The 17,977-nt window shown below is 45.1% G+C and overlaps 1 protein-coding gene and 1 long non-coding RNA gene across 8 annotated transcripts in view; one reads left to right on the top strand and one right to left on the bottom strand.

The window, feature by feature from the left end:
• The window catches only part of LOC141087674 (uncharacterized), a 29,258-nt gene extending 23,744 nt beyond the window's left edge, over window positions 1-5,514 (bottom strand). Inside the window, exon 1 of the long non-coding RNA XR_012231712.1 lies at window positions 5,446-5,514. This is a non-coding gene — a long non-coding RNA (uncharacterized lncRNA). The remainder of the gene's footprint in view (window positions 1-5,445) is intronic.
• A 158-nt stretch (window positions 5,515-5,672) lies between these two features.
• Window positions 5,673-17,977, top strand: part of ANKRD26 (ankyrin repeat domain containing 26) — a 202,187-nt gene continuing 189,882 nt past the window's right edge. For 5 of the 7 annotated variants that reach the window (XM_073573365.1, XM_073573364.1, XM_073573360.1 and 2 more), the window contains exons 1-4: window positions 5,674-6,067; window positions 12,432-12,546; window positions 12,618-12,791; window positions 13,865-13,971. In XM_073573365.1, the coding sequence (XP_073429466.1) occupies window positions 5,859-6,067; window positions 12,432-12,546; window positions 12,618-12,791; window positions 13,865-13,971 (605 nt within the window). In that variant the 5' untranslated portion in view covers window positions 5,674-5,858. Of the gene's footprint in view, window positions 6,068-12,431; window positions 12,547-12,617; window positions 12,792-13,864; window positions 13,972-17,977 lie in introns of all 7 variants that reach the window. The other 2 variants (XM_073573361.1, XM_073573366.1) reach the window with 2 other exon arrangements.

Raw genomic sequence — 17,977 nt, 5'->3', positions numbered from 1 at the left:
AAACAAGCAATCAAGATTTCTGGCTCTCACAGACCTGTAACTTCTTCTTTAAGAGTCTCCTCTTTCCTCCACTCATTACCTGTAGTAATGGCACCTGTTTAAACTTGTTATCAGTATAAAAAGACACCTGTGCACACCCTCAAACAGTCTGACTCCAAACTCCACTATGGTGAAGACCAAAGAGCTGTCAAAGGACACCAGAAACAAAATTGTAGCCCTGCACCAGGCTGGGAAGACTGAATCTGCAATAGCCAACCAGCTTGGAGTGAAGAAATCAACTGTGGGAGCAATAATTAGAAAATGGAAGACATACAAGACCACTCATAATCTCCCTCGATCTGGTGCTCCACGCAAAATCCCACCCCGTGGGGTCAGAATGATCACAAGAACGGTGAGCAAAAATCCCAGAACCACACGGGGGGACCTAGTGAATGAACTGCAGAGAGCTGGGACCAATGTAACAAGGCCTACCATAAGTAACACACTACACCACCATGGACTCAGATCCTGCAGTGCCAGACGTGTCCCACTGCTTTAAGCCTGTACATGTCCGGGCCCGTCTGAAGTTTGCTAGAGATCATTTGGATGATCCAGAGGAGTTTTGGGAGAATGTCCTATGGTCTGATGAAACCAAACTGGAACTGTTTGGTAGAAACACAACTTGTCGTGTTTGGAGGAAAAAGAATACTGAGTTGCATCCATCAAACACCATACCTACTGTAAAGCATGGTGGTGGAAACATCATGCTTTGGGGCTGTTTCTCTGCAAAGGGGCTAGGACGACTGATCCGGGTACATGAAAGAATGAATGGGGCCATGTATCGTGAGATTTTGAGTGCAAACCTCCTTTCATCAGCAAGGGCATTGAAGATGAAACGTGGCTGGGTCTTTCAACATGACAATGATCCAAAGCACACCGCCAGGGCAACGAAGGAGTGGCTTCGTAAGAAGCATTTCAAGGTCCTGGAGTGGCCTAGCCAGTCTCCAGATCTCAACCCTATAGAAAACCTTTGGAGGGAGTTGAAAGTCCGTGTTGCCAAGCGAAAAGCCAAAAACATCACTGCTCTAGAGGAGATCTGCATGGAGGAATGGGCCAACATACCAACAACAGTGTGTGGCAACCTTGTGAAGACTTACAGAAAACGTTTGACCTCTGTCATTGCCAACAAAGGATATATCACAAAGTATTGAGATTAAATTTTGTTTCTGACCAAATACTTATTTTCCACCATAATATGCAAATAAAATGAAAAAAAAACAGACAATGTGATTTTCTGGATTTTTTTTTCTCAGTTTGTCTCCCATAGTTGAGGTCTACCTATGATGTAAATTACAGACGCCTCTCATCTTTTTAAGTGGTGGAACTTGCACTATTGCTGACTGACTAAATACTTTTTTGCCCCACTGTATGTGGTATATATGTAGTATGCATGTTGCATGCATGTGGTATATATGCAGGATGTATGTATGTTGCATGCATGTAGTATATATGTTGCATGCATGTAGCATGTATGTGGTATGCATGTAGTATGTATTGGCTAATGTGTCAATCACCGTCATGGTAGCAGGCATCGCCCGATGGGACTTGTAGTCCCATCGGACGATGCCTGCACAGACCCCCGCAGCCTGCACAGACCCCCGGACAGTCGGCACAGCCCCCCGGCAGGCCGGCACAGCCCCCCGGCAGGCCGGTACAGACACCCGGACAGTCGGCACAGACCCCCGGTATATGTGGTATATATGTAGCATGCATGTTGCATGCATGTAGTATATATGTTGTATGTATGTATGTTGCATGCATGTAGTATATATGTGGTATATATGTAGCATGCATGTTGCATGCATGTAGTATATATGTAGTATGTATGTTGCATGCATGTGGTATATATGCAGTATGTATGTATGTTGCATGCATGTAGTATATATGTTGCATGTATGTAGCATGTAGTATGTATTTTTTTTTCTTACATTCAACACATAGGCCGGATGATGGGACTACTACTGTCCCATCATTGGCTAATGTGTCAATCACAGTCATGGTAGCAGGCATCGCCCGATGGGACTTGTAGTCCCATTGGACGATGCCTGCACAGACCCCCGCAGCCTGCACAGACCCCCGGACAGTCGGCACAGACCCCCGGCAGGCCGGTACAGACCCCCGGCAGTCCGCTCAGACCCCCGGACAGTCGGTACAGACCACCGGCAGGCCGGCACAGCCCCCCGTCAGGCCGGTACAGACTCCCGCAGCCTGCACAGACCCCCGGACAGTCGGTACAGCCCACCGGCAGGCCAGCACAGCCCCACGGCAGGCCGGTACAGACCCCCGGGCAGTTGGCACAGCCCCCCGGTATATGTGGTATATATGTAGTATGCATGTTGCATGTAGTATATATGTTGTATGTATGTATGTTGCATGCATGTAGTATATATGTGGTATATATGCAGTATGCATGTTGCATGCATGTGGTATATATGCAGTATGTATGTTGCATGCATGTGGTATATATGTAGTATGCATGTTGCATGCATGTGGTATATATGCAGTATGTATGTTGCATGCATGTGGTATATATGCAGTATGTATGTTGCATGCATGTAGTATATATGTTGCATGTATGTAGCATGTATGTAGTATGTATGTAGTATGTATGTATGTAGTATGTATGTAGCATGTAGTATGTATGTATTTTTTTTTTTTTCTTACATTCAACACATAGGCCGGATGATGGGACTACTACTGTCCCATCATTGGCTAATGTGTCAATCACCGTCATGGTAGCAGGCATCGCCCGATGGGACTTGTAGTCCCATTGGACGATGCCTGCACAGACCCCCGCAGCCTGCACAGACCCCCGGACAGTCGGCACAGCCCCCCGGACAGTCGGCACAGCCCCCCGGCAGGCCGGTACAGACCCCCGGCAGGCCGGTACAGACCCCCGGCAGGCCGGTACAGACTCCCAGGCAGTCGGGCACAGCCCCCCGGCAGGCCGGTACAGACCCCCGGCAGGCCGGTACAGACTCCCGCAGCCTGCACAGACCCCCGGACAGTCGGTACAGCCCACCGGCAGGCCAGCACAGCCCCATGGCAGGCCGGTACAGACCCCCGGGCAGTTGGCACAGACCCCCGGACAGTCGGCACAGACCCCCCGGTATATGTGGTATATATGTAGTATGCATGTTGCATGCATGTAGTATATATGTTGTATGTATGTATGTTGCATGCATGTAGTATATATGTGGTATATACAGTGGGGCAAAAAAGTATTTAGTCAGTCAGCAATAGTGCAAGTTCCACCACTTAAAAAGATGAGAGGCGTCTGTAATTTACATCATAGGTAGACCTCAACTATGGGAGACAAACTGAGAAAAAAAAATCCAGAAAATCACATTGTCTGTTTTTTTTTTCATTTTATTTGCATATTATGGTGGAAAATAAGTATTTGGTCAGAAACAAGCAATCAAGATTTCTGGCTCTCACAGACCTGTAACTTCTTCTTTAAGAGTCTCCTCTTTCCTCCACTCATTACCTGTAGTAATGGCACCTGTTTAAACTTGTTATCAGTATAAAAAGACACCTGTGCACACCCTCAAACAGTCTGACTCCAAACTCCACTATGGTGAAGACCAAAGAGCTGTCAAAGGACACCAGAAACAAAACTGTAGCCCTGCACCAGGTTGGGAAGACTGAATCTGCAATAGCCAACCAGCTTGGAGTGAAGAAATCAACTGTGGGAGCAATAATTAGAAAATGGAAGACATACAAGACCACTGATAATCTCCCTCGATCTGGTGCTCCACGCAAAATCCCACCCCGTGGGGTCAGAATGATCACAAGAACGGTGAGCAAAAATCCCAGAACCACGCGGGGGGACCTAGTGAATGAACTGCAGAGAGCTGGGACCAATGTAACAAAGCCTACCATAAGTAACACACTACGCCACCATGGACTCAGATCCTGCAGTGCCAGACGTGTCCCACTGCTTAAGCCTGTACATGTCCGGGCCCGTCTGAAGTTTGCTAGAGAACATTTGGATGATCCAGAGGAGTTTTGGGAGAATGTCCTATGGTCTGATGAAACCAAACTGGAACTGTTTGGTAGAAACACAACTTGTCGTGTTTGGAGGAAAAAGAATACTGAGTTGCATCCATCAAACACCATACCTACTGTAAAGCATGGTGGTGGAAACATCATGCTTTGGGGCTGTTTCTCTGCAAAGGGGCCAGGACGACTGTTCCAGGTACATGAAAGAATGAATGGGGCCATGTATCGTGAGATTTTGAGTGCAAACCTCCTTCCATCAGCAAGGGCATTGAATATGAAACGTGGCTGGGTCTTTCAACATGACAATGATCCAAAGCACACCGCCAGGGCAACGAAGGAGTGGCTTCGTAAGAAGCATTTCAAGGTCCTGGAGTGGCCTAGCCAGTCTCCAGATCTCAACCCAATAGAAAACCTTTGGAGGGAGTTGAAAGTCCGTGTTGCCAAGCGAAAAGCCAAAAACATCACTGCTCTAGAGGAGATCTGCATGGAGGAATGGGCCAACATACCAACAACAGTGTGTGGCAACCTTGTGAAGACTTACAGAAAACGTTTGACCTCTGTCATTGCCAACAAAGGATATATCACAAAGTATTGAGATGAAATTTTGTTTCTGACCAAATACTTATTTTCCACCATAATATGCAAATAAAATGAAAAAAAATCACAAAATGTGATTTTCTGGATTTTTTTTTCTCAGTTTGTCTCCCATAGTTGAGGTCTACCTATGATGTAAATTACAGACGCCTCTCATCTTTTTAAGTGGTGGAACTTGCACTATTGCTGACTGACTAAATACTTTTTTGCCCCACTGTATGTAGTATGCATGTTGCATGCATGTGGTATATATGTTGCATGTATGTAGTATGTATGTAGTATGTATTTTTTTTTTTCTTACATTCAACACATAGTCCGGATGATGGGACTACTACTGTCCCATCATTGGCTAATGTGTCAATCACCGTCATGGTAGCAGGCATCGCCCGATGGGACTTGTAGTCCCATCGGACGATCCTGCACAGACCCCCGCAGCCTGCTCAGCCCCCCGGCAGTCCGGCACAGACCCCCGGCAGTCGGCACAGACCCCCGGAAGGTCCGTACATCCCCCCGAGAGGCTGTACAAGGACAGAAAAGGGTTTTTCTTATTCCAATACCGGAAGTCCCATAGACTTGAAAGGGACTTCCGGTATCGGAATCGGCGATACCCGATACTTTTTTCGTATCGGGCCGATACCATCCGATCCGATATTTTAGGGTATCGGATGGTATCGCTCAACACTAGCTATAAGTCTACTAGAGCTCCTCTATAGCTGTGTTACCCGCCATTTCTTCACTGTGCAGACATTTCCCCACCTGTAGAATTCTCCTCAGCATTATAGAAGTGCAGCCAGCCAAAGTTAACATTACCGTCACACAGAAGCTGCCACGCATGCGCTCTGCACACGGAAGAAGTCCTCTGCCTGCTAAGCTATCACGTGACCAATCCAGCCTCGCATCAACCCTTGGGTGTAGGCGGAGCTCCGGCTGTACACGGCGCTGCTTTACCCAAGCCGCTTCTGATTGGTTCTTGCCTATAGTAACCGTGCGACGCTTGGGGGAGGGCGGAGAGTAGCTAGCAACTGGTAGCTGGCTGGTGCACTGCCGTGGGGTCGGTGGGCACGGTGCAGGCGGCGGGGTGTTGTTGTGCTGGCTGAGGCAATGCTCTCGGTATGGAGCGCTCTTGTGTACTCCGCTCCGTGTGAGGCTGCGCTATAGCCCAGGCTGCTCTTGTCCCCAGCGCTTCTCCCCTCAGGCTGCAGCAACTCTTATAGGGGGCGGCGATGAAGAAGATATTCGGGTTCGGGAGGAAGAAGAAGAAGAGCGGCCCCCCCTCCAGCACATCGGAGACCGGCAGCGTCCAGTCCGCCGGCTACGAGCTGAAGGAGAAGGAGCTGAGCAAGGTGCACCGGGCGGCCTCCTCCGGGGATGTGGCCAAGATCAGGCAGCTGCTGCACAAGCAGGACGTCAACCAGGTGGACAAGGAGAACAGGTGAGCGAGGGGAACCACAAGGTCCAGCATGCCCTCCCACAATGATGCACTGGGCTGTGGGGCGGCTCAGTGGTTAGCACTGCATCCCACCAAGGACAACATCTGCAGGAGTTTGTATGTTCTCCCTGGGTTTGTGTGGGTTTCCTTCTATACTGCCAGGGATGTAGATTGTGAGCCCCAATGGGGACAGCGATGGTGATGTCTGTAAAGGGCTGCGGCTATATAAAAGTAACGGTTATTATTATCATCTGCACCAGCTGCAGTTATTTGCTGGACGTTTCATTCATCTGTATACAGACCATCTGCCCCTAAGGGTCGGTGCCCACGGTCAGTAATCGCTGCGGGTCGGACGCTGTGTGCTTGTGCAGTGTCCAGATGTTGCAGTACAGTGGGTGGGATTTCTAGAGATCCCATGCCCACTATGCGTCCACAGACGCCCACGGATCACCCGCAGAGACGGACATACGGCGTATCTCCAGATAAATTGTTACCCATAGCATGTATTGGACGCAGTGACTCCGCACGGCTCAGTGATCGCGGAGGATAGCCGGCAGCGCTCTGGACGCAGTGAGCATATGTTGTGCCCACAGCGCTGCCACTTCCGGATCGTCTGCACGTACCCTAATATGAAAGAGAAATGCACTTTTGGGCTACGTTCACACTGGGCGTTTTTGCAGCATTTTTTATGCCCATTTTCCGTTGGGTTTTCCAGTACCAGCCAAGTCTATGACATTTCCGAAATCTCAGGCACACACAGTTTTTCGTCATCAGGATTTTGTGCTTTACATGTTTTTTGCACAGTGGAGCACGTCACTGCTTTCAGCGTTTTTCACCCACTGAAATGAATGGGTGGTGACAAAACGCAGCGATCGGCTTTTGATGCATTATTTTTTTGTGCCAAAACCTGATTCTATGGAATAGGACTTTTTTTTCCCAACACTAAATTTCATCAGTATGCACAAGAAACAAATCTAGCATGCCAAAACTGCAGCAAGAAACGCCAAGGAAAACAGCTTCTTTCCTGCCAAGAGATCAGGTTTTGCTGCAGAAAAAAAATGACTAGTGTGAACTTGGCCTTAAGGGGGTTTGGCCTTGTGGTGCAATGCATCCAGTACAGCAATGTTACTTTCTTTTATATATGGTGAAAACAAACGGCCCATCCTTCCCATGTCCCTCCCGTGGTTATTTCTTTTCTGTTTATATAATTTTTCGTGATCCGGCCTTCTGAACCCAACCTCCTTGGGTTGCTATCTGTAATGTGTGGATCATCCCCATGTCTCCTGACCTGAGCTGAACATCTTCATAGGCATATATGAATAAATACATAATGTATATTGGCATATGAGTCTGTCGAATTTGGATCAGGAAGCTTGTGGCAGCCTGTACATCACAGATAGCGACTTTCCGATTAGGCAGTTAGCAACCAACGTTGTATTTCTTCAATAATAATAGTAATAATAATGCAACACTCTTATTGTTGAAAGGGGTATTCCCATCTCCAAGATCCTGTCCCAATATGTAGTAGGTGTAATAATATTAGCAAATACCTCCAATTAGAAATGTAGTATAGTTCTTCTGATTCGCTATGTTGCTTTCCCCGTGTGCAGGACGTTGCAGTAGCTTAGATATCCAGGGCTATGACCACTCATACAGTGACAGTTAGTTGTTGTAAACATGGATATCTAAGCTATTGCAGTGCCCTGCACATGGGGTAAGTGACAGAGCGAATCAGAAGAACTATACTACATTTTGGAGGTATTTGCTAATATTATCATTACTCTTACTACATATTGAGATAGAATCTCAGAGATCGGAATACCCCTTTTTTCTTTTTAAAGGGGTTGTCCCATGTTCTGTTTGCAGGTGTGAGCCCCAGCTTTGTGGTGCTGGGGGTGCTGTGCTCTCCTGACTGACAGCTCAGGCCAGAGGTATTGTCTCTTTAATGCTGCCAGCCGGGGCACTGGATCAGTGAGCTTGTAGTCGTGTGCTCCTTGATAGACGGCTGCAGTGATCGGTCACCTGTGCAGTTGTGGAGCCATAATGTCCCGCTGTATGCGACCTCCATACTCCAGGATTTTGGAGGCATTCTAGATAGGAATAGACCTGTGACTATCCCAACCTGTGCCACCTCCCGCAGTCCTGTATGCAATGAATAGAGCAATGGTGCACATGCCTGTGAGGCTCTGCAGGTCCCAGATCTCGGGACCGTTGGCGGAATCCACCAGTCAGCCACTTTTCTCCTATCCAATTGGTACAAGATGGGTGGATTCAAGCAAGAATATTCCCATTCACTGACTGCAAGCGCAGGGAGGTATGAGCAAAGAAGGCAATTTGCTAGGTGAGGGCCTTCTCAGTGTAGAATATTTGCACTATACATCCCATAATTCTAAAACTCTGTATTAGCCCAGTGTGTTGCATTGGTCAGACTGTGATTGTCCCACTGTATAGCCATGTAATGGGATATAGACCCTCATAGGAAGCAGAAAGGTAAGCCGTGCAGTGTGCCCTTTCCATAGGGTGACTGCAGTGTAAATCCATAGTGTGATGTGACGAGGGCCTGGCTGCAGTAAAGTGGCCATCTCTGCGTGGAGGGGTGGAATTAGGTTAGGCCTTCAATCCTAATAAATCATAATCGGATTACTTTGGTATCCGGTTACTATGTGGCTATAGGGAGTCACTAGTAACATCCTCATGGTAGAAGTTCCCCCGCATCTTCCCTGTATACGTCGGCATGGCAACCACAATCCAAACTCTTGTCCATTGTCCAAGGTGCTGGTTTATCTGCACTTGTATGTCTGCTCCAACAATCGATCTTCTTGTTTGGCGTCCTCACATTCCAGTGATCTGCATTGTCCATCAGTGTCATGTTGACCCTATTTGTTTTAGATCATGTTTATATAGACTTCCAACATTTTGTATATTTTAGATTTATTTTTATAACTGTATCTGCTTTGTAATGCAAATCTACATCAAAAATGTCACAATTTTGCTGTGATTAAAAATTTTTGAAAAAACAAACAAACAAAACAAATTACACTGTAAACACCCCCTAGACTCTAGGCCTAGAGCTTCCCATCTTGTTTATGATCACCCTCAAGAAGAGATGCTGTCGAGGAAGGGGTTGGACTGTCTAAATAAAAATCAAATCCAATTTGCCTAAAGTGCAGCTTTTCCTCCTGGAAGCAGAAATTTTAGACCTATTTGTGTACATGATGTTCATTTCTGCATCAAAATCCACATGTGTTGACAATTTCATCTTATGCATTGTAAGGCTTTGTTCACACATCGCTTTTTTTTGCTGTTTTTTTTCATGCAAATTTTAAGCTGCGGTTTACGGTACCAGCAAAAGCTATGAGATTTCAGAAATCTCATACACAGTGTTTTTTTTTGTTACTGAATTAGAAAACGGCTTCGTTTTTTAAAACTGCAGCATGTCCCTTCTTTCAACGTTTTTGCAGCATTTTTCACCCATAGAAAGCAACAAGTAAGTGCAGAAATGCAGCAAAAAATGCAGTTATCAGGCTCTGATGCAAAAACCTAAGGAAGCTGCAGCATGTTTTTTTTTTTTTTTTTTTTTTTTTTTTTTTTTGGGGGGGGGCACTATATCAGCATATGCAAGAGACACTAAAAACGCAGCAAAAATGTAGCAAAACCTGATTTTTGTAGCAGCTTCCTTGCTGCCTAGTCAGCAGGTTTGGCCTGCAGCAAAAAACGCAGCATGTGAACATAGGTCAAGAGTGAAATCTGCACAAAGAATTGACATTGCTGGTCAATTTATGAGCGTAAAATTCCCAAAACGCATTGATGAGATTTTTAGAGTCTCATTAGCTTAGCTGGCGCTGCATTGCGCTGTGGTTTTTCTGCGTTCAAATCTGCCTGGAAAATTTGACTGTGACCTTAGACTATATTCATTTACACAAGGAATTTTCCCTATAAATATGTTGCACTTTTCCCTTGTCCATTATCTTTTTGTAAAGATGCCAGCCAGCCATAGTTTTCCCCTGAAATGTTGTATTGTTTGTCCATGCAATTCAAGAGGGAGAGGCCTCTACATTAGTCACATTATAGAGCTGCTCTTCCCTGAAGGACCCCCTGATACATGGACTTGTGTAATAGTGGCTATGTCTGGTGCGGATCAGCCCTATTCAGGTGACAGGAACTGCACTGAAATGCTAAGCACCGGGGCTGTGGAGTGGGAGTTGGAGCCCATTTTGGTGGAGTCCGATTCGGTATCATAGAATTTGAGGAGTTGGAGGTTTGGCTTACCAACTCCACTGCCCTGGCAGGTCTGTGGAGTGGGAGTTGGAGCCCATTTTGGTGGACTCGGTGTCATGGAAATTGAGGAGTCGGAGGTTTGGCTTACCAACTCCACTGCCCTGGCAGGTCTGTGGAGTGGGAGTTGGAGCCCATTTTGGTGGAGTCAGTGTCATGGAAATTGAGGAGTCGGAGGTTTGGTTTACCAACTCCACAGCCCTGCCAAGCACTATCAACTCCCAGCGTACAGAGCTATGAAGGGGCTATCAAAGGTGGTCTCAGGAGTCAGACCCCAGCCTGTCTGTTATTCATGGCCAATGCTGTGGAGTCAATCAAAATTATAGTCAGAAAACATTGCATGACTGGTTGATTTTCCGTTCTTGTGCTTTTTATTTTTCCTCCCATTTTTCTAAGAGACGTAACTTTTGATGGACAAGTTGTAGCTTTACTCTACATTTGGATATGTGTGTTTTCTGCAAATGATATTGTATTGTGAAGTACCACAGCCATATGGGACCATTAGGGGTGTGCCTTTCTTTTTAATTGTTTTTATTGTGAGTTTTCCTGTCTTTGAATAAAATTTATATATTTGTATACATTTTTTTTCTATTGCCTTGGTTGTGCGCCTGATATGCCTGGTCTCTTTTTTTTCTTTTTGGACAAGTTGTAGTTTTGAATGACACCACTAATTTTATCATACAGTAATTTACTGAATAACAAGAAAAAAAAATGCAATTAATATGAAAAAAAGATGTCAAGTTCACCGTAGTTTTTTGGGTTTTCTTTATACCATGTTCATTTTACAGTAAAATTGAATTGACCTGGTAATATGATTCTCCAGGTCAGTTCAATTACAGCAAAACCAAACTTTATGGAAAATTTATAAAAAAAAACAAAATGAAATACTCAGGAAAACAAGCAGGAATAAACTAAGAGCAGAAATTGGCAACTTTTGACCTAGCGTCATGTCTTGTTCTTTAAAGTGTTTATGCAGTGTCCGCGTAGAAGAAACACTATATCTCCCAGGTCGGATTAACTCTTGAAAGGGTTGTCTACTACTCGAAAACACAACAAGAAAACACAAAATGACAAATTTGCAAAAAATACTCTGCAGTAAAAACATGACAGTAATCAGCAAGTGCTGTATAACAAATACAGGGTATTTAGTCGATACGTTTTTTGCAAAAAATGTATACCAAGCCGCTTCACCACGTCACGGTAACCCTTCACGAAGCAGTCCCTATCTAATGTATTTAAAACCTGAACATGTGAACAGTGTCTAAATGAACAGGATACAGACAGGCGCCTCCTAGTGTATGGGCTTGTGGTGTAAGACAGCTCATTTATGTGCATGTCACACAGGGGAGGGGTGGGGTCTCCCAAACCATGCGGAGCAAGGAAAAAACGAATTAAAAACATATGTGACATGCACAAGTGTGAACAAGTCGGTCAGACAATGCTCACACCACCCAGTGGCTGAAACACAACAAGAAAACCCTCGGAAAGGGTTGTCTACTACTCGTAAAGGGTTGTCCCCCCTACTCGAACAATCTCATACATCCGTACGAAGTCAGAGCTGCTGCTCTCTCACTTTCTCTGGATGTATGCGATATGTCCGAAGGTAAAGAGAGTGAAGGCAACGCTGATTGGCTGCAGGGGTCGCGGGTGACATAACAATGTTACGCTTTCCCTGAGAGAGCCAGTGTCGACACACCTGAGGTGAGTATAAGTGTTATTATTTTACTGGGGGCAAAATATCATTTCTACCATATATCATGCCCGTATTATATAACTGCCATTGATAAGCAGAAGGACTATATTGGCGAGATGGCAATTCCGCGTCCGACAGTTGTCCATTGTGTATGGGGGCTTCAGGGTGTCAGCCATGGGAAAGGAGCATATGTACTAAACCAATGTACATAGATCAGAAAAGAATAAACCTGATTGCGGGAAAAGCCCTTTAAGTATTCCAATTTAATTAATGCAGACCATCAAGGGGTTGTCCACTACTTGGACAACCCTGTTTCATTCCCTACTATTTCTAACATTTACCTTTTGTTTTCTAGCTTTTGTACAACCCTCGTTCAATTCTAAACTTTCTTTCTTTTAGGACACCTTTGCATCTTGCTTGTGCAAATGGGCATCTGGATGTGGTGAAACTGTTAGTAGAAAACAAGGCGAAATTAAATGCTTGTGACAATGATAATCGCTCTCCAGTGATGAAGGTATGTGTGAATCTGATGAGGAATGGAGCACTTGTGTGTTGGGAGTGTGTAATGCTCTTTTCTGTTACTAGGCTATTCAGTGTCAACATGAACCTTGTGTAACCGTATTGCTCGAAAATCAAGCCGATCCTAATGTTGTAGACCTCAATGAGAACGCTGCTCTTCATCTCGCTGCTCTTATTCCATCCATGTCCATCGCAGTTCAGCTCCTAGAGCACGGTGCCAACATCAATGCAATGAATAAGGTCAGCTATTTGTTCCTTTTTAACACCTCAAACCTTTGAGTACATGAAAGATAAAAACTTTAGTATGTCCTCCTGTTTTACATCATCTTTAGCCAAAGTGAGAAAACTCTAGATTTGTGCAGTTTCTTGAATAGCCAGGCAAGTATTCCTGCCATTAATGTGCTACTCTGGAAAATAGGGCGGCGATCTGCTTGAATTCTGCTCAAGAAATGCCTAACTAAATGTAGGTAAAAGAAAACTTGCTAACCTGTTAAGTTATAGACCCAGAAACCTGCTAGCTTGCACCTAAAGCGTACCTGTCCTACATAATCACTGTAATACTTTATGGTCTTGCTTCCCCACAAGGTAAATCTGCTTGTGCTGCAGCTATCAGTCTAATTTAAAATGTTTTATTTTTTTTTAGTGACATAAGCTTGTTTTTATCTTTGCTTAGTGTGCCCCCCCTCCTGCAGTCTCTGCTCAGTGTGCCCCCCCTCCTGCAGTCTCTGCTCAGTGTGCCCCCCCCTCCTGCAGTCTCTGCTCAGTGTGCCCCCCCCTCCTGCAGTCTCTGCTCAGTGTGCCCCCCCCTCCTGCAGTCTCTGCTCAGTGTGCCCCCCCTCCTGCAGTCTCTGCTCAGTGTGCCCCCCCCTCCTGCAGTCTCTGCTCAGTGTGGCCCCCCCCTCCTGCAGTCTCTGCTCAGTGTGGCCCCCCCCTCCTGCAGTCTCTGCTCAGTGTGGCCCCCCCTCCTGCAGTCTCTGCTCAGTGTGGCCCCCCCCTCCTGCAGTCTCTGCTCAGTGTGGCCCCCCCTCCTGCAGTCTCTGCTCAGTGTGCCCCCCCCCTCCTGCAGTCTCTGCTCAGTGTGCCTCCCCCTCCTGCAGTCTCTGCTCAGTGTGCCCCCCCCTCCTGCAGTCTCTGCTCAGTGTGCCCCCCCTCCTGCAGTCTCTGCTCAGTGTGCCCCCCTCCCCTGCAGTCTCTGCTCAGTGTGCCCCCCTCCCCTGCAGTCTCTGCTCAGTGTGCCCCTCCCCTGCAGTCTCTGCTCAGTGTGCCCCCCACCCTGGGCCCTCACAGTTCTAACATCTTTTGTTTTCTTTAAGGATGGCTGTACACCACTTATTCTCGCTGTTACTGAAAATCATCAAGAAATGGTGGAGCTTTTAGTCAAAGAAGGAGCAGATTTAAATTTAAGGGACAGCAATGGAAGGTAAAAATCCCTGGCAAAATGGAGGCAAGAATGTTCCAGGATACTTGATGAAACTTTTCCATTGTTTATAATGGTTGTCCAGCACTTAAGGTACTGTCACACTTAGCGATGCACCAGCGATCCTGACCAGCGATATGATGCGGTCAGGATCGCTGGTGCATCGCTAAGTGGTCGCTAGTGAGCTGCCACACAGGCATATCTCACCAGCGACATCGTAGCGGTCGGGGGTTGCTACTTACCTGTCACACCAGGGTGGATTTGATTTAAATCTAACTGATTTAAATCACGATTTAAATCACGATTTAAATCACTAGTCAGTAAGGCTTGATTTAAATCAGTGATTTAAATCAAAGTTTCTACCTAAACTAGTTCTTGCTACTTTAACATGCAAGTAGATGAAGATTTTTAGAATCACTTTTTATATTACGTTTTTCTCCCCAGTTTAATGGGTTAATCATTCATATTTGGACACCACTGTTCTGTTGTACTTAGGAAGGAGAAAAATAATCCTTCTTCTTTGTTCCTATTCATAATCTGGAAAAGAAAAACAAGCTTTCCTGCTTTATTGGGTCCCAACCGATTTCTCAATTTAGAATGAATGAGTCCAAAGGAAGAGAATATTCTTTCAACGCCTGCAGAAGAAGCTACTGCTGTTAAAAGTGAAATCATTACTTGAACAGTCTCTAAATCCAAGCGCTTAAGTGACTTCCACCAGTTTACTGGTGTGACCTTCCTTAAAATATCTTCAGCAAACATATATTTCTTGAATGGTTCCCCCTTAGCTCTGAAGTTTATTATAGTTGGCATTAAAGATGGATGATTGCTGGATACCCATGTCATAGCTAACTCCTCTTCCTCAGCACTTAGGTTTTGACCCTGATATTGGATATTGACAATATTTGCCAAAAAATGAGCTGGAGTCAGTGCTTGTCCCATTCGTTTGTTTACTGCTTGTAATTTAATTCTGTCCATGTGTAGTTCTGTTTTTAAGTGTTCACTCAGTTCCTTCCAAATTTCAACAGCATCCGCAATAAAACAGCTATTTTTCTGTATTTTGTTTAAAGCTTGAGAGATGGGTTTCAGGAAGCTCAGCATATGTTCAACATTTCTCTTAAGCCCAATGTTGAGGATTTTGGCCGTGACAGTGCCATCTATTTTATCTCGATTTTCTTCACAAAGTGTCATCAGAATAGGCCAGTTTTTGATATACTGCTCAAAACAGTCCACCACAGAGTTCCATCTAACATCTTGTGGGAGTGTTAGCTTGGTTCCACCCATCCTTTTCAGAGCTGCTGCAGCAAAATGATTATTACGGAAGTATTTAGCAATTTCAACAACATTAGCCTTTATTTCTGGAACACTTAAGTCTTTGGCTAAGAGGTGCAGCAAATGAGCACTGCAACCATATGTTATTAGCAGCTTTGTATTCCCTCCCTGCTCTTCTAAATCTCTTCTCATCTTGGATACGTTTGCAGCATTGTCAGTGACCAAACTGCGTACTAGACATTTGAATTTTTGTTCACATGTCGTTATAGCTTTTACTGTCACTTCTTGTAAGTATTCTGCTGTGTGTGCATTTTCTGACGTATCAGTTGTTTGTGCAAGGAAGACTTTACCTTCTTCTGTTGTTATACAAGCACATACAATAGGATCATTGTGGACATTACTCCACCCATCAATACTTAGGTTAACAATTTTACCCTCCAGAGCTGTTGCACATTGCTCCATTTCTCTGTCATACACTTGATCCAGCAGTTTCCCTGCAACATCAGCTCTGCTGGGTGGACTGTATCCTGGTCTCAGTGACTGAACCATATTAATGAAATGTGGGTTCTCAGTCAGACGGAAAGAAGAGTTTGTTGCATAAATAAACTGGGCAATTTTTTCATCAATCAACTCTTTTTCTAATCTGCTAGTTCTTATCACAAACCTATCTATGGTGGTTCCAGGAGGTAAAGGTTTTTTCTTCCTTTTGGGTGATGGTGATATGTGGCTGTGGGTGTCTGATGATGATGCTGCTGCTGCTAATGAAGCACTATCCTGGATGGATAACTCTGAAACTGTAGAACAGGATGATGGTGATCTTGGAGGTGGATAGTTTCCAGAATCCATGAATTCCCCTAAACAAAAAAAGTCAATGCTGTTATTTTATTGTTTATACAATTCCTGCTTATTGTACAAAACACATCACTGCCCCTGCCCCAAAAGGAATATTTGTTTTTCTTCATAACTGTACCAAATGACAGTAACATGCAGTAATAATAAGAAATATAATTTTTCTCACACATGACAGTTCAGTCTTTAGAAATAGGATTCAATAAAAATGTTTACCAACCTGAAGATCCTGCCTGTTCAGAAGTGTTTCTTTGGTCATCTTCATCACCGCACTTCTCATGATGTTGCCTCATTCGCGCCACCAGGCCTTGCATCTCTTTGTTGCATCGTTTGCATTTTGCACGCATGCCTGCCTTACCGATAGACGAAGGAGCTTCATTAAAATATTCCCAAACTGGGTCTCTTTTACGGCCTGCTGCCATTATAAGGAAAGAATGTAATAAACCTCAGATCGTACACACAAACAGATCCAGACTTGTCTGTCTGTGGCTATGCTGCAGTATTGTGCTCAAAGTTTCACTTTGTCTGCTTGCCCTTCCTCCTCCTCACACTTAGATTCACATTCTTCTTGTGTTGTGCAGATCTATTCCACTCCAAACAATCAGAAACATATTGTCTAACTTCTTGGACTTGGCACTGAAGGGGTTGATTCTGTATTCATAGGTTTGTAGAACAATAGGATTAAGGTCTTTTTCTCAACTCTGTTCATGTTGTAACATTTTTGCCGTGAAGAAGAGGCTGGGACCTCTGCGGAGTCAAATTCAGTTTTGAGAACTGCGTAAGTAAAGCGAGCGTCTGTGATAATATAGGAGAGAAACTGCCCACTAATCCTACAGAAACCTCTGGAAGAGCATGGCATTGTGAATGTTACACATATACAGCCTTTATTCTACTGAGTTAAACAACTCCGCTTTATCTCATGATGGAAGAACCTTTGGATGGTAAAATATTTTCCTCAAAAAGCAGTTTATTGAAAAAAATCCGATTTAAATAAAAAAAATTCGTGTTTTTTTTTTTTTTTTTGATTTTTTTTTTAAAAAAACATTGATTTGTATCCACCCTGTGTCACACTAGGCGAACCTGACGTCCTCCCGCCCGGCTCCACGCTCGTCTTTCCACAGGAAGCTGACGACGAGAAACAGTCCTGGACGTTCTCGCGCGATCAGCGATAACCAGCGGGGGAGCAGGTCGTAGGTAAGTATCAGACACAGCGATATCGCTAGCAATATCGCTATAACGTCACAAGTTATAGCGATATCGCCAAGTGTGACAGTACCTTTAGATATTGATGGTCATCATTATCTGATGAGTATGAGTGCTGGGTCCCCCAGAAATGTCTACAATATCCGCAGCTGAGACCTTTCTGTACACTGTGTAGTGGCCTCTGTCAGGTGCAGAAGCTCAACTCCAATATCCTTTTAATTAGATAATTGTTTCTGCTACGTGACATTTTGTAAAGATTTCCAACCAGCCTTAGGGTACAGTTAAACCTAGCGATGCACCAGCGATCCTGACTAGCGATATGACACGGTCAGGATCGCTGGTGCATCGCTAGGTGGTCGCTAGTGAGCTGCCACATAGGCAGATCTCACCAGCGACATCGCTGGGGACGGGGGTCGCTACTTACCTGTCAGACGCGGCGATCCTGCATCCTCCCGCCCGGCTCCACGCGTCGCTCGTCGGCGCTACAGGAAGCGCAGCAGGAAGTGGCAGACGAGGAATGGTCCAGGACATTCTCGCACGACCAGCGATAATCAGCGGGGGAGCTGGTCTGAGGTAGGTATCACATGCACCGATATCGCTAGCAATATCGCTGCAACGTCACAAAATCGGTGACTTTACAGCGATATTGCTAGCGATATCGCAGTGTGTAACGGGGGCTTTAGTGTTT

Source organism: Dendrobates tinctorius, unplaced genomic scaffold (genome assembly GCF_039654945.1).
Source record: "Dendrobates tinctorius isolate UK_male_01 unplaced genomic scaffold, ASM3965494v1 ptg000035l, whole genome shotgun sequence".
NCBI classification, from domain to species: Eukaryota; Metazoa; Chordata; class Amphibia; order Anura; family Dendrobatidae; genus Dendrobates; species Dendrobates tinctorius.
The sequence above is the reverse complement of the archived record's forward strand: the minus strand, read 5'-3'. Positions and strand labels throughout refer to the sequence as shown.